The sequence below is a fragment of the Oncorhynchus masou genome, chromosome 10 (assembly GCF_036934945.1).
Source record: "Oncorhynchus masou masou isolate Uvic2021 chromosome 10, UVic_Omas_1.1, whole genome shotgun sequence".
NCBI classification, from domain to species: Eukaryota; Metazoa; Chordata; class Actinopteri; order Salmoniformes; family Salmonidae; genus Oncorhynchus; species Oncorhynchus masou.
The window spans coordinates 29932715-29953708 of record NC_088221.1 but is presented as its reverse complement, the minus strand read 5'-3'; the positions used below and the strand labels follow the sequence as shown (position 1 = coordinate 29953708).

The 20994-nt window shown below is 45.4% G+C and overlaps 1 protein-coding gene across 1 annotated transcript in view; it reads right to left on the bottom strand.

The window, feature by feature from the left end:
- Positions 1–19233, bottom strand: part of LOC135547487 (ephrin type-A receptor 6-like) — a 28825-nt gene extending 9592 nt beyond the window's left edge. The window contains exons 1-5 of the mRNA XM_064976542.1: positions 19153–19233; positions 15617–15725; positions 6390–6460; positions 4974–5102; positions 3963–4148 (exon numbers count right to left, since the gene is read on the bottom strand). Coding sequence (XP_064832614.1) covers positions 3963–4148; positions 4974–5102; positions 6390–6460; positions 15617–15717 — 487 coding nt within the window. The 5' untranslated portion in view covers positions 15718–15725; positions 19153–19233. The remainder of the gene's footprint in view (positions 1–3962; positions 4149–4973; positions 5103–6389; positions 6461–15616; positions 15726–19152) is intronic.
- Positions 19234–20994: the final 1761 nt, after the last annotated feature.

Sequence of the window (20994 nt, the reverse complement as noted above, 5' to 3'; positions counted from 1 at the left end):
TAAAATGTTCCTGTTTTTATTAATTTAATGGAGTTTGTTAGGTCTGCTCTATACCAAATTAGCATACCCCTTGAGTCCCTTCCCTGTTTCACACCTGGTAGTTTGGTGGATGGGACTACCAGCTCTCTGTAACCTAGAGGGCAACCAGTGGGTCCGTCTCCTCTATTCCAGGTTTCTTGCAGGATGACAATGTCCAATTTCTTTGATGAAGTCCAGGTTCCTGCTCTTTAGGCCAAAGGCAGATGACCTCAGGCCTTGGATATTCCAGGATGAGATAGTGAAGGCTTTGTGTTCCATAAAGTGTCTAATGTTGTTGGTCGTGTGGTTAGGCCTCAGCCCAATAAGTGTGAGCAGATCCTGCTGAGCATCTGGTACATGCCATTGGCTTGGGCTAGTGTAAGAGTGGGGTTTGAGGCCTGTTTGCCCGCTCACGGCCTGGGCGTATGTGTGACTTTTGTTGAGGCCCTCTTTGCGGGGGTGGGGTGCATGGGGTGGGCAGGAGGGGCATAGGTCTGTTCTGAGAGGGCCAAAATGGGGTGTGTGCATGGTTGACTTGGGGGGTGCTGACTGGTTGGGGTGGGGGTGTGTATGTGGCTGGTGGTGTTGTGGTCTGGATGTAGATCCTCCTGTCGTGTGTCCTCTATGTGTAGGTCTGGTGGATGTGGGGGTGTGGTGGTCCCAGCAGGTCTGGGAGAGTCTCGCTGTTCTGATCTGTCACTTCCTGTGTGAACTGTGGGGGCTGCGTTTGAGAGCGATGTCCTTTAGAGTCCGGGTGAAGGTGGGCACTGCTGCCTTGTATCGGTGGACCTGGTCATAGAGGCTGTTCAAGTCCAGGGTGGTGTGGTGCGCCAGGAAAACATTTGGTTTTGAGGCACAGTCATGGGAAATACTTGCGTTTACCCACTGTATGGTAGCAGGGTGGAAGTCTTTTTGTGGTAGCAGGGTGGAGATAACCACTTCTGCATTGGGGAAAGTAGAAGAAGCATTTTCAATCACTCCCTTCAGTGCTGTGGCCACCCTTTCCTGCTGTGTTCTCAGGTCGTTTGTGCCTGTGTGTATTATTATGTGGCTAGGTGAACCTAGTTGGTCCTCAGACAGAAGATCTGGGGAGCACTGGGTGTTTGAACACCAGAGTTTAGACACACTGTGTTTGGGAAAACATTGTTTTTTTTGTATATATTTCCCATTTGAGTCCATAAGGAGAACAATCTGTGTCTTGTGTATGTCCTCAGTCGATGTGGGGAGGTTGTCAGGAAGGCTATCAGGGTGGCTGACGGGGGGGGGGGGGTGCTCAGAGGGGGTGAGATGCCCATGGGCTTGGGGTTCTTCATGTGTCTGTTCTGCTGTGATGTGAATGCTATGGTCAGGGTCTGGTGTGGACTGTTGTGCTGTGCTGTCGAGACTTTTGGCGGGAGCTGAGGTGGGCTGTTCTGCTGGCTTCTCTGCGGGGCTGGCCACCTCTCTAGTAGGTTGTTCTCTGTCACACGCCATCCCCCTCACCCTGATCCTCTCCTCTAGTGCACTGCTATTCTCCTTGCTTTTACTATTGTTTAAGTTGTCTCAGCACAGTCCAGAGTGCAGATAGGTCTCTCTCCACCTCCATCTCTCCGCGTCTGGTTAAGGGGGTGTTGTTGTGCTGGACTGTTGTCTGGGTCTGTGCTGACTGGAGTGTAAACCCCTGCTGTTTCAGCTCCACCTGTCTTACCTCCAGCTGGGGGAATGTATCCTTCAATGAGGGGGTAGTACTCTGTGCTGGGAGGTTGACTTTCCGCTTGGGGTTGCTCATCTGTTGGGTTATGTATTGAAGAGGTCTGGTCTGACCCGCTCGGGGTGGGAGTATCTTTCTCAAGGGAGAGCTTCTCCTGTTGGGCTAATTCTTTGATTAGGTGAAACAGAGGAGTAGTGTGCTAATATAGCACCGTGCCATGACAGGGGATGGTTTGTGTGGAAGATGAGGTTGCTGATGTTCCCATTTTTTTTACAATAGTCAGCAAAAAGTGTCTCTTGATTTTCCATAAGGAACTTCATTTTCTTATCTTTTCTTGCCTTATCCTTCTTTACATACACAGGGTACTGTATTTTAATTACCTCTGAACAGCGGGAGGCAGCTTCTAAGGCCTCTCCATTTGTTTGGAGTAGACTGTGCGACTCTCCTGCCATTGTTGGGCTAAAGGGCTTTGACACCTCTCACTTGACACGTCAGTGCTAATTGAAGTTGTATCAAGCCTGGCAGCCTTAATTTAGCATTCAGTCTTCATAAAGTAATGTAATGTATTTTTCTTCTTGGCTTTTGGAAATAAAATATAGCTTCAGACTAAACATTACTCACTCAGTTCCAGGTTGGATGGTGTTTTCAGGTTTCTGTTGTTTTCCAGAGCTTTTGCTGTACAGCATTGGAATAATAATCTTTGGTAGTTGTAAGCCTTCCAGGTGATTCTGTAATTCCGTCCAAAATCAGGTTGTAGGTTTTGAGTTTTGATTTGGAGTGAAGGTTATGTTGTAGAGGGTAGCATCCTGTATATGTTCCTGACAAAAAATCCAAGTTTATCTAACTCTAAATCTATATTTTTTTAAGAACATTCTGAAAAATGCAGGAGCTCATCTGATCATGACCTCTCTCTCTCTCTACGTCTTCTGTCTAGCTTCTCTTTTTCTCTCCTCTCTACAACCTCTGTCTTCCTCTCTCTTCGTATCTCCTCTCTACCTCTCTCTTCGTATCTCATCTCTACCTCTCTCTTCGTATCTCCTCTCTACCTCTCTTTGTATCTCCTCTCTACCTCTCTTTGTATCTCCTCTCTACCTCACTCTTCCCATCTCCTCTCTTCCCATCTCCTCTCTACCTCACTCTTCCCATCTCCTCTCTACCTCACTCTTCCCATCTCCTCTCTACCTCACTCTTCCCATCTCCTCTCTACCTCACTCTTCCCATCTCCTCTCTACCTCACTCTTCCCATCTCCTCTCTACCTCACTCTTCCCATCTCCTCTCTACCTCACTCTTCCCATCTCCTCTCTACCTCACTCTTCCCATCTCCTCTCTACCACACTCTTCCCATCTCCTCTCTACCTCACTCTTCCCATCTCCTCTCTACCTCACTCTTCCCATCTCCTCTCTACCTCACTCTTCCCATCACCTCTCTACCTCACTCTTCCCATCACCTCTCTACCTCACTCTTCCCATCACCTCTCTACCTCACTCTTCCCATCACCTCTCTACCTCACTCTTCCCATCACCTCTCTACCTCACTCTTCCCATCACCTCTCTACCTCACTCTTCCCATCACCTCTCTACCTCACTCTTCCCATCACCTCTCTACCTCTCTCTTCCCATCACCTATCTACCTCTATCTCTTCCTCTCTCCATCTCTCTGTATCTGCAGAAGCCAATCCAGAGGAACTACTGAGAGTATAAAGTAGTGGTGAGTGAGGAGCTTTACCTGGTGTTTCTGTTCAGGTAAGATAGTCACACCCTGATACCTCTCCTTTAATTAGACTCTGGAGTGGAGGAGGGGAAACAACATATGGAGACAGACTGAAGGAGACAGAGAGAGAAAGGGAGAGAGAAAGGGAGAGGGAGAGAGAAAGGGAGAGAGAAAGGGAGAGGGAGAGAGAAAGGGAGAGAGAAAGGGAGAGGGAGAGAGAAAGGGACAGAGAAAGGGAGAGTGTCTGACAGTGAAGAGAGAGATCAGAGGGAAAGAACGATGGAGAAAGTGACAGTGTGGAGTACACAGGTGTCTCTACAGAACAGTGGACTAGACGAGCGTGGAATGGCTGCTACACATTGTGCTGTAGCGTGTGCTTGTGTGTGTGGGGCATATGCAGCTATGTGGAATGGCTGGATGTAATGACTCATTAACGGTGTTAGAGGCAGCTGTCCCACATAAACGCACACTTTCTGCGGTCTGTCTGTCCATGTAAACTCCTAAAAACACAAATCAACTACAATTCCCAAGATCCTCCTTACTTCTGGTGACCACGCCCTCCAGCCTAATGATGTTGGGGTCATCGAACTGTCCCATGATGCTGGCCTCTCGGAGGAAGTCCCGCCTCTGGCGCTCCACGTAGCCGCCTTTCAGCGTCTTTATCGCCACAGCGATTTCCCTCTTCCCCAGTGTCCGCAGACGACCGCTACACACCTCCCCGAACTCACCTGGAATACACGCACGCGCACACACGCACACACGCACGCACGCACGCACGCACGCACGCACGCACGCACGCACGCACGCACGCACGCACGCACGCACGCACGCACGCACGCACGCACGCACGCACGCACGCACACACACACACACACACACACACACACACACACACACACACACACACACACACACACACACACACACACACACACACACACACACACACACACACACACACACACACACACACACACACACACACACACACACACACACACACACACACACACACACACACACACACACACACACACCAAACCACTGGAGGGCAGTGTTGCAGTACAGAGACAACTCCTCAACATGTTTAACTCTGAATTATTCAACTCTCTAAAATATCTTTGCTCCTTCTAAACTATCAGCCTACAATCAATCCATAGTCTCTCCTCTGCTCTCTAAAGCTCTAACAACTTTCATATCCCCCACTGTGTGTGTGTGTGTGTTAGATTGTTATACTGAGCAGAGAGAATGTAGTCTTAAATCAAGTGCTGGGAGGGGAAGCACAGGCCCCCCACTGTATAGAAGATATAATTAACTTCCTTTCTTTAAAATGAAAACAGATTGCTTCATATGGCTCATTATGGCATATTACACCCAGATGCCAGATCTTCTCACATCCACTACGGTATATATATAGAGCATACTGTGCAAATCTAAAGGAGCTTCTGTAATGAGTCCTGAATATATAGATATTGTTGCCATAATTTACCTTGTTCTTTCCATGCCAATGAAGCTTGACGAATTGAATGGATAATTGAGGATAGAATGCCCACCTGCTCCGATGACTCTTTCTATGCGGATCCGGGTTGGGTCAATCTCTTTGGCAAACTCATGGACAGCCTGAGTAGGATCCTCATAGGTGTCCGGATCTACATAGGTCTTTACCCCTGGGTACGGGAGGGCTGAGAAGAAGAGAGGAGAGACTGGGTTCTGCCTTTGGTAACTTTGCTACCTGCTGTTTTATGCCTTGTCTTTGTTAATAACCTCTAGTCTCCATCTCCAAACAGAACAATCAATGGTCATGCAAAACAGAGCTCCAGCATCAGCCTGAAGACACAATCAACCTCAAACATCCACTTCTGGCTGAAACACAACTCTGAAGGTCGGAGCGATAAGTTAAGATATCAGTGGAGAAAGAGGAGGAATAAACAGGAAAGAACAGAGAGAAAGAGGAGGAGAGAGGAGAGAAGGAGGATGAGAAGAGAGAGTGTCCTCTCTGTCCTCCACTGATGAGGACAAGGACAGCTCTGAAACACAGAGACAGTCTGTATGGAGTCAAGCCTATCTGTTGACAGAGAGAGAGAGGGGACAGACACACAGGGCAGTAAGAGGCCCTGTCAGCTGGACTCTCTCTCAGAACTCATCTTGCTGTCTGTCTGTTCCTCTACCACTGCCCCCTTCCTATATCCTATCTCCTTCTGAGTCATTTCCCTCTGTTCCTTTCTCCCCCTCTCGCTCATCTCAGAGATAAAACACAGTGGATGTGGGGAAAAAGAGAGACAGAGAGAAACACAGAGAGAGGTAGAGGAGAGGCAGAGCTATAACTAGATTCAGCCAAAAGGTAAGACACAGATGACTTGAAATGGATTCTGAAGAGGAAGCGAGCAGGAGAGGATGGAGGGGGAGAGATGGAGAGAGAGCGAAGGAGGGAGGGAGCGAGGGAGGAGGGGGTGTTTCAGAACGTTTTGTTCTGTGGATTTGTTTAAAGTTGGCAATGTATCACTCCTACTGACATCCCTCCCCTCCCTCTCCCCCTCTGTCTGTGTTGTAAAACAGAGAGGGTGTTACCAATCTCTCAAAGTCTGCTACAGCCAGGGGTTAGGGACACACTTCATCCACATTTACATCTAAACTAATGGAGGCTTGAGAATGGCAGACATGGTTAGAATTGATTGTATGCAAATTGTCCACACAGTGTTTCTTTCCAGGATAGTTCTCTTTAGCATGAAATGGACAGAGAAGCTCAATATGGTACAGTGTTACTGTGGGAATTTTATTTTTAAGCTTTAAGTCTCGCCACAGTTTAGCCATTTATCTTTCAACAAAACACTCACAGGAGGCGGAAATAATAAAATGAAATGTGTCTGTTCACCTGAATTGGTAAAATTGGGTGTGAAGTGATGTGAGTCAGAAAGTGAGAGGCAGAGAGAAAGACGAGTAGAGAAGGAGAGTAGAAACAGAAGTCCTACCATGTCCGTTCTGATAGTTGGTCCTCCTTTTGTCGTCTGAGCTCATCTTGGATTTGATGTACCACTGACACCTGGGAGACACAATGACACGTTGTCCTTTACAACAAGGAACACCAGATGCTGAAGGAGTTCACCTTGTCCAGAGAGATGAACTACTAAACCAAACGGAGTGTTGTAGTGTGTTGTATCTAGTGGTCTTGTTGGAGAACATTTTCTCTGAGAAACTTGGATCAACACATTTCTATTTGCACTTTCACCAGAGCAGTCATGTGTAACATGGAATGTGTTTGGGTGTGTGTGACTTTTAAATGTGTTTGCATGTGTGTGTGTGAGAGAGACTTGGAATGTGTTTGGGTGTTTATGTGTGTGTGTGTACACTTGGAATTTGTGTGTGACTTGGAATGTGTTTGTGTTTAATTGATCACTGCTCCTCATACACTCACTCTCACCACACACTTAGACACTGCTCCCTAGAAGAGCCCATCCTCTCACTCACTCACACACACACACACACACACACACACACACACACACACACACACACACACACACACACACACACACACACACACACACACACACACACACACAGTGTGGAGAGGATCACAGGTTCACACTCCAGCCAGTCAACTTCATTAGCTTTATCATGCTGGAGGAACAGGAAGTAATTAACATCTATTCTACAGATCTACAGGAGAGAGAGGGGGAGAGACAGGGAGAGAGAGAGGTACGGTTGATCTATAGTGGTGATTAGATAATTAAGTAGACTATTAACAGACACAGAGGGTGTAGCTGAGGCTGCCATGCCCCTAGGCAGGCTGGGAGAGGAGGATGGGGGGGAGAGAGAAAGTGATAGAGACAGAAGAGGTGAGTTAGTGCTGGCACCAGTCTGATAACTACATAAAAGAGCGAGAGAAACAGAGAGTAAGAGAGGGAGGTTACAGCACCCTCCATGAGCCATTTCACATGTAATAATCATATCAGCACAAATACACACAGACACACACAGAGACACACACAGAGACACACACAGACACACATACAGACACACATACAGACACACATACAGACAGACAGACACAGACACATAGACAGACACACAGAGGTATGTGTGTGGTATATTTAGTCCAACAGGATGGCTTAGTTCAGAGGCGAGCTAAGAATAGGAGAGGAGAAGAGAGAATCAGGGGCTAGGTTAGACAGTTTTGAGGAGAAGAGAGGAGGGACAGAAAGGAGGACAGAGAGGGGGACAGTGATTGCAGTCTTTAGAAATAGACAGGGGTCTTGGCTGAAAAGTGAAAGTTCTCCATTGTCCACAACTTTGACATTAAGAAGGTTTAAATGATGCTGATTGGATTTAGACAGAGGGCAAAGCAATCAGAGCACTCATTACTGAGAGAGGAGGGGTCAGTGTGGGAGTACACAAGCCTGAGTGTTAGTGTGTGTGTGTGTGTGTGTATATGTGTGTGTGTGTGTGTTTGTGAGTGACCATGGTTTCTCCATAGAGGCAAGCCCAACTAGATCCAGATTGCCAGATCAGAGGGACTATCAAAGTGCTGGATATCTGTGGGTTGCCAGGTTGGGATCCTGCTGTGAGGTCTGAGGCCTGGACATTGACAGAGAAGAAATCACAGCAGAGATAGAGGAGGAGGGGAGAGGGGGAGAAGAGGAGGGGAGAAGAGAGGAGAGAAGAGAAGAGGAGGAAAGAAGAGAAGAGGAGGAAGAAGAGTGGAGACGAGATGAGTAAGAGACAAGATTTGTATTTATTTGATTTCACTTTTATTTAACCAGGTAGGCCAGTTGAGAACAAGTTCTCAGTTACAACTGTGACCTGGTCAAGATAAAGCAAAGCAGTGCGACAAAAACAACAACACAGAATTACACATGGGGTAAACAAATGTACAGTCAATAACACAATAGAAAAATCTGTTTTCTGTGTGTGCAAATTAAGTAAGGATGTAAGGCAATAAATAGGCCATAGTGGCGAAGTAATTACAATTTAGCAATTAACACTGGAGTGATAGATGAGGATGTGCAAGTAGAAATACTGGTGTGCAAAAGAGCAGAAAAACAAAAACAAATATGGGATGAGGTAGGTAGTTGGTTGGATGGGCTATTTACAGATGGGCTGTGTACCGCTGCAGCGATCGGTAAGCTGCTCTGACAGCTGATGCTTAAAGTTAGTGAGGGAGATATAAGTCTCCAACTTCAGCGATTTTTTGCAATTCGTTCCAGTCATTGGCAGCAGAGAACTGGAAGGAAAGGTGGCCAAAGTAGGTGTTGGCTTTGGCGATGACCAGTAAAATATACCTGCTGTAGCGCGTGTGTTACGGATACAAGTATCCTGTGTGTGTATCCCGTGTGTGTGTTTCTTTTCTCTCCTTCTCCCCTCACAGGTGAAAGTCATCACTCCCCAATCAGTCACCAATCATCAAATCAGAAGACACACCTCCTCCTGTTTCCTACCCAATCACAGTTCCTTTCCCTTGGTTTAAAAACCCTGTCAGTAGTTTGCTCAAGAGCTCAATCTCTCTGTAATGCCATGTCTGTAGGTCTCTCTGTTTCACTCTCTCTTTGTGTATTGACCTCTCTTTTGTTTGAGCACCTCCATAGCACTTCGTCATCACCTGTGAGTATTGTTTTTGGTTATGTTGTTTGTTTGTTTGCTGGTGGGAAAAGGGGGATCCAAGACAAGTCGCCCATGGGCATACACTACCCGTAGGTAAACTTTGTTAAATACACTAGTTAGAAATGGGCGGACCACCCACTGTATTTTTGGTTACTTAGTTAGCTGTTGTTAAAGTAGGCTAGTCTAGCTTAGGGGTGTTTTTGAATACTTATTGTTTCTTTCCTTGGGTCCAGCTCAGCCCCTTTTCCTGCTCCCCCCCATTACTGTGTGTTTATTAATAAATCTTGAGTTTGACAGTAGATTTCAGTTGTCGCAGTTATTTCGTTCACACTTTTACTTTGTCACTATTAGAATTTGTATGAGTTATGTTACGGGTCTCATTACCATCCCCCCTAGACTGTCGGGCCAAAAGGGATTCATAACAGCGTGCTACGGGTGGGTATTGCTATGGTGACCAGTGAGCTGAGATAAGGCAGAGCTTTACCTAGCAAAAATGTATAAACTTTTTTCAGAACCCTGTCTTTCAAAGATAATTTGTAAAAATCCAAATAACTTCACAGATCTTCATTGTAAAGGGTTTAAACACTGTTTCCCATGCTTGTTCAATGAACCATAAACAATGAATGAACGTGCACCTGTGGAACGGTCGATAAGACACTAACAGCTTAAGACAGTAGGCAATTAAGGTCACAGTTATGAAAACTTAGGACACTAAATAGGTCTTTCTACTGACTCTGAAAAACACCAAAAGAAAGATGCCCAGGGTCCCTGGAGGTGGAGTGTCCGTCATGGTCTGTGGCGGTGGTCTGTGACATCCTCCGTCATGTGGTACCCTTCCTACAGGCTCATCTTGACATGACCCTCCAGCATGACAATGCCACCAGCCATACTGCTAGTTCTGTGCATGATTTCATGCAAGACAATAATGTCAGTGTTCTGCCATGGCCAGCGAAGAGCCCGGATCTCAATCCGATCTCAATTCCCCTCAGAAATGTCTTGGAACTTGCAAGTGCCTTGGAGGAAGAGTGGGGTAACATCTCACAGCAAGAACTGGCAAATCTGGTGCAGTCCATGAGGAGGAGATGCACTGCGGTACTTAATGCAGCTGGTGGCCACACCAGATACTGACTGTTACTTTTGATTTTGAACCCCCTTTGTTCAGGGAAACATTATTCCATTTATGTTCATCACATGTCTGTGGAACTTGTTCAGTTTATGTCTCAGTTGTTGAGTCTTGTTGTTCATACTAATATTTACACATGTTAAGTTTTCTGAAAATAAATGCAGTTGACTGTGAGAGGACATTCTTTTTTTGCTGAGTTTAAATGACCTGGAGCCAGTGGGTTTGGCGACAAATATGTAGCAAGGACCAGCACAGAGAGCATACAGGTCACAGTGGTGGGTAGTATATGGGGCTTTGGTGACAAAACGGATGGCACTGTGATATACTGCATCCAATTGCTGAGTAGTGTTGGAGGCTATTTTGTAAATAACATTTCCGAAGTCAAGGATCTGTAGAATAGTCAGTTTTACAAGGGTATGTTTGGCAGCTTGAGTGAAGGAGGATTTGTTTTGCGAAATAGGAAGCCAATTCTAGATTTAATTTTGGATTGGAGATGCTTAATATGAGTCTGGAAGGAGAGTTTACAGTCTAGCCAGACACACAGGTATTTGTAGTTGTCCACATATTCTAAGTCAGAACCGTCCAGAGTTGATGCTAGTCAGGGGGGCGGGTGCGGGCAGCGATGGTTGAAGAGCATGCATTTAGTTTTACTTGCATTTAAGAGCAGTTGGAGGCCACAGAAGGAGTGTTGTATGGCATTGAAGCTCGTCTGGAGGTTTGTTAACACAGTGTCCAAAGAAGGGCCAGATGTATACAGAATGGTGCCATCTGCGTAGAGGTGGATCAAAGAGTCACCCGCAGCAAGAGAGACATAATTGACATATACAGAGGAAAGAGTCGGCCTGAGAATTGAACCCTGTGGCACCTCCATAGAGACTGCCAGAGGTCTGGAAAACAGGCCCTCCGATTTGACACACTGAACTCTGTCAGAGAAGTAGTTGGTGAACCAGGCGAGGTAGTCATTCGAGAAACCAAGGCTGTTGAGTCTACTTATACGAATACGGTGATTGACAGAGTCGAAAGCCTTGGCCAGGTCAATTAAGATGGCTGCACAGTACTGTCTTTTATCGGTGGTTATGATATCGTTTAGGACCTTGAGCGAGGCTGATGTGCACCCGTGACCAGCTCAGAATAACGGATTGCATAGCGGAGAAGGTACGGTGGGATTAGAAATGGTCGGTTATCTGTTTGTTCACTTGGCTTTCGAAGACTTTAGAAAGGCAGGGCAGGATGGATATAGGTCTGTAACAGTTTGGGTCAAGTGTCTCCCGCTTTCAAGAGGGGGATGACCGCGGCCACTTTCCAATCTTTAGGAATCTCAGACGATAAGAAAGAGAGGTTGAACAGACTAGTAATAGGGGTTCCAACAATGGCAGCGGAACATTTTCGGAAGAGAGGGTCCAGATTGTCTAGCCCAGCTGATTTGTAGAAATCCAGATTTTGCAGCTCTATCAGTGCAGTGGGCAGCTGGAAGGAGGTGCTCTTATTCTCCATGGACTTTAGTGTCCCAAAATGTTTTGGAAATAGTGCCGCAGTATGCAGATTTCTGTTTGAAAAAGCTAGCCTTTGCTTTCCTAACCGACTGTGTATATTGGTTCCTGACTTCCTTGAAAAGTTGCATATCGCAGGGACTATTCGATGCTCGTGCAGTGCGCCACAGGATGTTTTTGTGCTGGTTGAGGGCAGTCAAGTCTGGAGTGAACCAAGGGCTGTTCTTAGTTCTCCATTTTTTGAAAGGGGCATGCTTATTTAAGATGGTGAGGAAAGCACTTTTAAAGAACAACCAGGCATCCTCTGACGGGATCAATATCCTTTCAGGATACCCGGGCCAGGTCAATTAGAAAGACCTGCTTGCAGAAGTGTTTTAAGGAGCGTTTGACAGTGATGTGGGGTAGTTGTTTGACCGTGGACCCATAATGGACGCAGGCAATGAGGCAGTGATCGCTGAGATCTTGGTTGAAGACAGAGGTGTATTTAGAGGGACAGTTGGTCAGGATGATATCCATGAGGGTGCCCATGTTTACGGATTTGGGGTTGTACCTGGTACGTTCATTGATAATTTGTGTGAGATTAAGGGCATCTTTAGAATGTTTAGAAGTTTAGAATGTAGGACGGACGGGGTGTTAAGCATATCAAAGTTTAGGTCACCTAACAGTACAAACTCTGAGATTACACGGGGGGCAATCAATTCACATATGGTGTCCAGGGAACAGCTGGGAGCTGAGTTTTTGGTGGCCTTCCAAAGCCAGGATTCAGACACGGCTAGGACATCAGGGTTGTCGGAGTGTGCTAAAGCAGTGAATAAAGCAAACTTAGGGAGGAGGCTTCTGATGTTAACATGCATAAACCCAAGGCTTTTACATTTACAGAAGTCAACAAATGATGGCACCTGGGGACATGCAGGGTCTGGGTTAACCTCTACATTACCAGAGGAACAAAGGAGGAGTAGGATGAGGGTACGGCTAAATGCTATAAGAACTGGTCATCTAGTGCGTTCGGAACAGAGAATAAAAGGAGCAGATTTCTGGGCGTGGTAGGATAGATTCAGGGCATAATGTACAGACACGGGCACAGTAGGGTGCGAGTATAGTGGGGGTAAACCTAGGCATTGAGTGACGATGAGTGAGGTTGCATTTCTGGAGGCGGCAGTTAAGCTAGGTGCGGTCTCCACATGTGTGGGGGGTGGGGCAAAGGAGCTATCTGAGGTATGTTGAGCGGGACTAGGGCCTCCGCAGTCAAATAAAACAATGAGAGCGCCCCTAAACAACAGTATACAAGGCACATTGACATTAGAGAGAGGTATAGAGCAATCACAGGTGTTGATTGGGAGAGCTAAGACGACAACAGGTAAGATAACAACGGGTAAACAGCTAAGACAACAACATCGGGTACATGGTGATGAATGGGCAGAGAGGGTCAGTTAGCTACACACAGGGCCTGAGTTTGAGACTGGGGCAGACAGATAAACAACATGAAGTACAGTGTTAAAGAACAGTCCAGCAGCCATCAGGTGAGTAGCCGAGTGATCATAGCGTCCAATGAGCAGCAATAGATGAAACAGGGAGCCGTTCGGTAGTCTTTACTATGCTAGGCGAGCAGGAGAAAAGCTAGCGGGTTGGGGCTAGCAGATAGGTCTTCACCGACATCCACGACGCAGAGGCCGGTTGAGAGCACATCGGCTGAATTACATCAGCAGACCAGTCGTGATGGATCGGTGGGGCTCTGTGTTGACAAGGGTCCAGGCCAATTGGCAAGAGATGCGTTAGCCACAATAGTCACTCGGTAGCAGCTAGTTAGCTGCGATGAACCAGTGTGATGGTCCAGAGCATGCGGCAGGAATCCAGAAATGGGAAAAAGCAGTCAGATATGCTCAGGGCTGATATCGCGCTGTGCAGACTGGCAGGTATTATCCAGGCTATCAGGGCTAAAGCGGCTGGTGTCTGAGCTAAATGGTAAAGACTGCTAGAAGTGGCTAACAATGACTAAATAGCTAGTAGCTAATTAGCTGGCTAGCTGCTGATGGAGGTTCCAGTTATAAGGTCTAAAAAATAGCAGATCCGTACCACTTTGGGTGAGGCGGGTTGTAGGAAGTTATATTTAATCCGAAAATGGAAAAAAAGAAAATGAAATATATTGAAATGTATATAAAAAAACAAAAAGAAAAACTGAATATTTACACGGGACAAAAACAAACGTCATACTACGCCATCTTGGATACTCGTCTCATCTCTTTAGATGAGAGAAGAGGTGGATTTGTCTATTGACTGTAGAACCGCCAGTGATGGGGTCAGTGTGTTGATTAAAGCTCCTTTATCAGACCTGTCTAGCACCACTATCACTGAATCACTGGCTTTGAAAACACACAAAGACTGAACGCACACACAGACAGACAAACTATTTGTTAAAGGTATTCTCAAAAAAGGGTGTAAAGGATAGTGCTGTGGCTTTAAAGGCTATTCTAGGATATTCACGAACACTCGCGCTCAAAAACACACACACCCACACACACACACCCACACACACACACACACACACACACCTTTCAATATCAAACCCTGCCCAGAGCTTTAATCTAAAAGTCAATGTAATTCAACCTACTCTCTACCCTAATATCCACTGAGTCATTACTACATGCTGAAGCCAGTGTTTCCACTGATAAGAGGAGAGAATGAGGAGAGGATGAGATGAGAAAGTGCAAAGAGACGAAAGAGAGAGGAGCATAGACAGAATGATGAGAGGACAGAGAGGGATCAGAGAGTGAGGAAAGAGAGGGATGAGTGTTGAAAGATAACCCTGAAGTAGAAGTGAAGAGCAGCAGTGTGGGTTTAGAGTACAGAGATAGGCCCACCCCTACACAGGCCGGACGGTCACCCATACATAGACAGATACACACACGAGGATTGAGGGACAGTCCTGGTTCAACTGGTTCCTGTTTAATGCTACTTATCTAAATTCACAGTGCCTCACGCAGTCCCTTATTCAGGACGCTTTTCAGAACAGACTTAACACCTACATACACTGGAAGGTCATCTCAAAGGTTTCATCACATCCTACTTTTAATTGTTCTTTGGGTACTTTTCAAACGTTTTAAAATGAAGTGTGAAATGCCATTGTATTACTGTATGTAGGCCTCTCAGTACAGAGGGAGCTGTCCACAGTAGTGTGGTGCTGAACTTACAACCTACAGCCCTGTCAGTGCTACTGAAGACTACTACATCTCGTTATTTTAATACTTGAATATTTGATGAGGGGTGTTGACGTCAACCGCCTGCATTCAATGGAGCGAGATGCTATGCTACTAGCCTCATGTCATGAATACTGTATGCATAGGCATCTCAACACAACTTCGATATAAAGTGTTTTTTCTTTGCCGCGATGTCATGTGTCCTACTTATATCAGTACACTCGTAGCAACCTAAACACTCCAAAAAATGTATTTGATAAAATAAACCTACATAGCAAATAAGTCATTACATTTTTTGCTGACCAAATTCGACGCTCTCTCATTGACCTCTACTGTATATAAAAACTCCCCCCTTGGTGAGCGAAAGAAACGGAACAACGCCACTTGCTCGAGAAGACAGATTTATAGCCAAGTTATCCCTCTTGCTTCGCCTTTTCCTTTCTGGTGCTGTCCATGGTGCTGAGCTGTCCATGGCGCTGAACTATCCTACTGCCCTGTCAATGCTCCTGAAGACACCTTTAGTGCTGTCCATGGTGCTGAACTATCCTATAGCCCTCTCGGTGCTCCAGAAGTCACATCATGTAGTGCTGTCCGTGGGCCTGAGCTGTCCATGGTGCTGAACTATCCTACAGCCCTGTCAATGCGCCTGAAGACACCTTTAGTGCTGTCCATGGTGCTGAACTATCCTACAGCCCTGTCTGTAGTGCTGACCTACTCGTCCCTTGGGACATCTCCCAAGAACCTAAGTGTGTGTGTGTGTGTGTGTGTGTGTGTGTGTGTGTGTGTCTTACCGTCCGGTGATGAGGAAGAAGAGGGTGAGGATGATGAGGAGAGTGAAGCCTCCCACGGCTGCCGTGACGATCACCAACACCTGACCCTGGTCTGACGCCATGTCCGACGCTACGGGGAGGGGACAAATCAATTGATTGATTATTATCTGGACGTATTAAGTGATTTACAGTATAGACATACAGCCATATCACTGGAAGAGAGATGACATCACAAAAACAAGATACATTCACATGATTAAGTCAGAGGAAAGTCAGAAGACAATAACTATACCACTTTTAAAACATCTTTATCAAATCAGACTGAGGAGAGAAAAGCACTTTTATTCGTAATAATTTATATTGTTAGTATTAATTAATTTGAAATGAATATGGAGAGATTGATGAACTCTTGGTCTGAAAGACAACCATTCTATTTTAAAAGGAATCATTCATATGCTTGGTGCCATTTCATTAATATTATTCATTCATGAAATTGTGATTTAGTCTCTGATCATTTGCCAAAATTAGCCACATTTGATATTCATTATTTTCCCTTCTCTCTGTTTCTTCACAGGGCTAACGAATCCCACATAATTGAAAGACGATTGCTATTAGCAAAATGTATTTCTACAAAATGTGACACTTAATGAATATGAATTGGAGATCAGGATGCGTAGCCCCCAACCCAGACGTGACAGCATGTGTGTCCGCAAGTATGCATGGATGTGTGAGGATCGGTGCCAATATGTTTGTAAGTGTGTGTGTGTACGCTTGAATGTGTGAAGGTCAGAATGTGTGTGTGTGTGTGTGCGAGAGTGTATATGTAGCTGGGGTCTGGACAGAGATAATTGCCAGTCAGACAGGGAGGAACACAGCTGATCAGAGGGGTAGATGACTTCACAGGACGGTTCTCCTGACCAGGAGTTCACACATACTCTGAAGCCTAACTAAGCAGTCGGGCCGGATTGACGCTAATGAGACCGAGGCCTGTGTGTTTGTGTGGATGTTTGTGAAAGGGTTGACTCTAAAGGGCTGTCATGACTGTCATGCCTTTGGAAAGTACTCAAGACCACTTGAGTTTTTCTACATTTTGTTACGTTACAGCCTTTTTCTAAAATGTATTAGACACTTTTTCCCTCATCAATCTACACACAATACCCCATAATGACTAAGCAAAAACTGTTTTTTAGAAAATGTAGCAATTTTTGTTTTTTTTACCCCTTTACTCAGTACTTTGTTGAAGCACCTTTGGCAGAGATTACAGCCGCGAGTCCTCTTTTTTTAACCTTTATTTAACCATGCAAGTCAGTTAAGAACAAATTCTTATTTTCAATGACGGCCTGGGAACAGCGGGTTAACTGCCTGTTCAAGGGCAGAACGACAGATTTGTACCTTGTCAGCTCGGGGGTTTGAACTCGCAACCTTCTGGTTACTAGTCCAACACTATAACCACTAGGCTACCCTGCCGCCCCTTGAGTATGACACTACAAACTTGGCACTCCTGTATTTGTGAAGCTTTTCCCATTCTTCTCTGCAGATCCTCTCAAGCTCTGTCAGTTTGGATGGGGAGCGTCGCTGCACAGCTATTTCCAGGTCTCTCCAGAGAGGTTTGATCAGGTTGAAGTCCAAGCTCTGGCTGGGCCACTCAAGGACATTCAGAGACTTGTCCCGAAGCCACTTCTGTGTTATCTTGGCTGTGTGCTTAGGGTCGTTGTCCTGTTGAACCTGATGCACCTTCTCCCTAGACTCAGGTCCTGAACTCTCTTGATCAGGTTTTCATCAAGGATCTCTGTACATTGCTCCGTTCATCTTTCCCTCGATCCTGACTAGTCTCCCAGTCCCTGCTGCTGAAAAACATCCCCACAGCATGATGCTGCCACCACCATACTTCAACGTAGGAATGGTGCCAGGTTTCCTCCAGACCTGATGCTTGGAATTCAGGCCAAAGAGTTCAATCATGGTTTCATCAGACCAGATAACCTTGGTTCTCATGGTGAGAGTTTTTAGGTGCCTTTTGGCAAACTCCAAGCTGGCTGTCATGTGCCTTTTATTGAGGAGTGGCTTCTGTCTGGCCACTCTACCATAAAGCCCTGATTGGTGGAGTGCTGCAGAGATGGTTGTCCTTCTGGAAGGTTCTCCCAACTCTAGAGCACTGTCCAAGGCTGACCAAGGCCCTTCTCCCCCGATTGCTCAGTTTGTCCGGGCGGCTAGCTCTAGACTGAGTCTTGGTGGTTCCAGACTTCTTCCATTTAAGAATGATGGAGGCCACTGTGTTCTTGGGGACCTTCAATGCTGCAGACATTTTTTGGTACCCTTCTCCAGATCTGTGCCTCAACACAATACTGTCTTGGCGCTCTACGGACAATTCCTTTGACCTCATGGCTTGGTTTTTGCTCTGACACACACTGTCAACTGTGGGACCTTATATAGAAAGGCGTGTGCCTTTCCAAATCATGTCCAATCAATTGAATTTACCACAGATGGACACCAATCAAGTTGTAAAAACATCAAGCATTATCAATTGAAACAGGATGCATCTGAGCTCAATTTCGCGTGTCAAAGCAAAAGGTCTGAATACTTATGTAAATAAGGTATTTCTGTTTTTATTTTTTATAAATTAGCAAACATTTCTAAAAACCTGTTTTTGCTTTTCATTATGGGGTGGTGTGTGTGTAGATTGATGAGGATGTTTATTTATTTCATCCATTTTAGAATAAGGCTGTCACGTAACAACATGTGGAAAAAGTCAAGGCGTCTGAATACTTTCAGAAGGCACTGTAGATGGGGAAGGAAGAGGTTAGATAGGAGGAGAGGCAGAACAGGTATGGAGAGGGCGGGGACAAGCAGAAAGGGATGGATACAGGGGAGAGAAGGGAGAGAGGTAAGGAGGGGAGGGAGGGAGAGGGTATTTTCTCCTTGATTAAAGGGCAGAACAAAGGCAGGCCAGGACTGTCTGATCCACTAGATAAAGAAAGCTCTTTAGCTGGATAGATGAGGGGGAAAAGAGGAGGAGAGGAGGAGGAGATAGGAGACACCACTGAGGCCAGATCATTGGCTGGAGTGGACTGGTGCTGACCGACCAGAGAACCTACACCCTCTATATTTCTACTGCTTGAGTTCTGGCACCTCGAAGATAAAAACCCTGGTACAGTAAAAAAGAACCCCTTCAAGAACTGACCAAGTATACAGGACAGAACCACAAACACAGGTCTGTATGTTAGTATTCAGCATGGCTTTATTATCCCCGTGGGAACACTTTGGTTGTGGTTCTGTGTATACATAAAAACACACAATGAAGCATAGAAAAGGACATATACAGACAATAAATACAGGTAGAAGAGTGCATGAGCGATCAATGACTCATCTGTACACCCTATACATCAGTACACTCTGTCAACTTCAATGTCAGCTGTAAAGCCTCTCTAAAAGTCAATATAAGTACAAACAACATCACGAGCACATTGGCAAGTTCATGTATTTATCTTTTCATTGATTACATCTAGGGTTAAGTGTTAGGGGTCATGAAACAGACAGAGAGGGCGGTATGAGGTACTCACTGTCGTCCGTGGTCTCATACTCGTATTTGGGGCTGTAGGCGCTGTGTCCAGCGGAGGTGCGTGTTCTCAGGCTGAAGACGTAGCAGGTGGAGGGCTTTAACCCTGTGATGATCACACTGGGGGCTTTGGTCCGCGTCGATGAGTAGCTCAACTCCTCATGTTCCTTTTCATAGTACTTGACCTCATAGTCGACCACCAGGAGGGAGATCTGTTCTGGCTCCAGCCACGACAGGGCAATGCTGTTCTGAGATGCCCAGTCCTTCTTCAGCATGCCCACCATAAAGGGACCTGGAGGGAACAATCAGAGAGAATATTAGAGGTCAGGTGTTCAACTACTAACATCAAATCAAATTTTATTGGTCACATACACGTGTTTAGCAGATGTTATTGTGGGTGTAGCGGAAATTCTTGTGCTTCTAGTTCCAACAAGTGCAGCAATATCTAACAAGTAATTCCTAACAATTCCACAACATATACCCAATACACACAAATCTAAGTAAGGAATGGAATTAAGAATATATAAATATACTGTACGTCCCCAAATAATTCTGGGTTAAAACGATGTAAGGAATACTACATAAAAAAACAAAATACTGCAAAGTTTCCTAAGAACTAGAAGCGAGGCAGCCCTTTCTGTTGGTGCCATCTTTCCATTTAATCTGAGTAGTGATGGAAGGCTGACACCAGCTTCTGATTATATGCTTCATCATTTCACAGGAAAGGCTTTGCTTTCCTAGAGATAAGCCTGGAGCATCCAATTATCTTAATATCAAATATTAGGGGTTTTACGGTCATACTAGCGTCTGTGGATCCTCCAGTGACAACAGGTCTACCTGGGAGATTCGGTTAGTTAGCTGTGTTGATATAAATCACATTAGTCGTGTGTTGATTACATTAGTGCTGAGTAAATATTGTCCCAGGGCTTGACTACAGCCACCGGCAGGTGGTATCAGCCTCTCACTAATTAATATCCTATTAACTCAACATGGTAAACAGTTCGCTAAGATTTATCTACATGAATACCGGTGTTATTAAAACCTTTCAAAATAGATGGTGAACACTTTCTTTTTAGTGATGTCAAACTGTACTGTGTAACGGCCAAGGTCGGGGGTCGGTTATGACGGCAAGAAGATTTCAAATAGGTGCATGATTTATTGGAGAAAAGGAGAAGAGAGTAATCATCAATCATTAGAAGAAAGACACTTTAAGTGGCTTTAGTCAGCCCTGACTTGACATAGAATACCATACACACTTTGTCCCCTCCTCATCCCAAAAGCGGAAACAAACTGATTTAGATACCCTATGTGGCGGGAAGCCAGTGGAATATACTATCCCCATTTATAAACAAGTGGTGTCAGGTAGGCCTTAATAGCATGCTATCACCCACATTTGTCTTACATTACCATGAGGCACAAAATGACTCAATACAGGAATGTGGGCCTGAAAAATGACAAGTAAATATCAGTAAAGGAAAACAGGACAAGAAACACTATTATGAGAATTACAAACTCTTCTCAAAGGTGAACTAACCCGTACCCACAGTGTGATGATTAAAACTCCTCTGTTTATTTCAGCTCCATCAGTAACTGGACTGATGGATGTTTCCTACAGTCATATCACCTTCGTGTCGAGGCTGCATTTCCAGCAGGCAGTTTAGTGCTGTGAGCTTCAACTAATTCTGCCTCCTGATCTATTTCAATGCTTGGTTTGTTGTTAATAATGAAGAACATAATAGCCGTTCAGGCTAGTAAGGCTTCCCAAATGAAGAACATAATATCCTTTCAGGCTAGTAAGGCTTCCCAAATGTAAAGCTAAAATTGAACAACAACATAATATCATGGC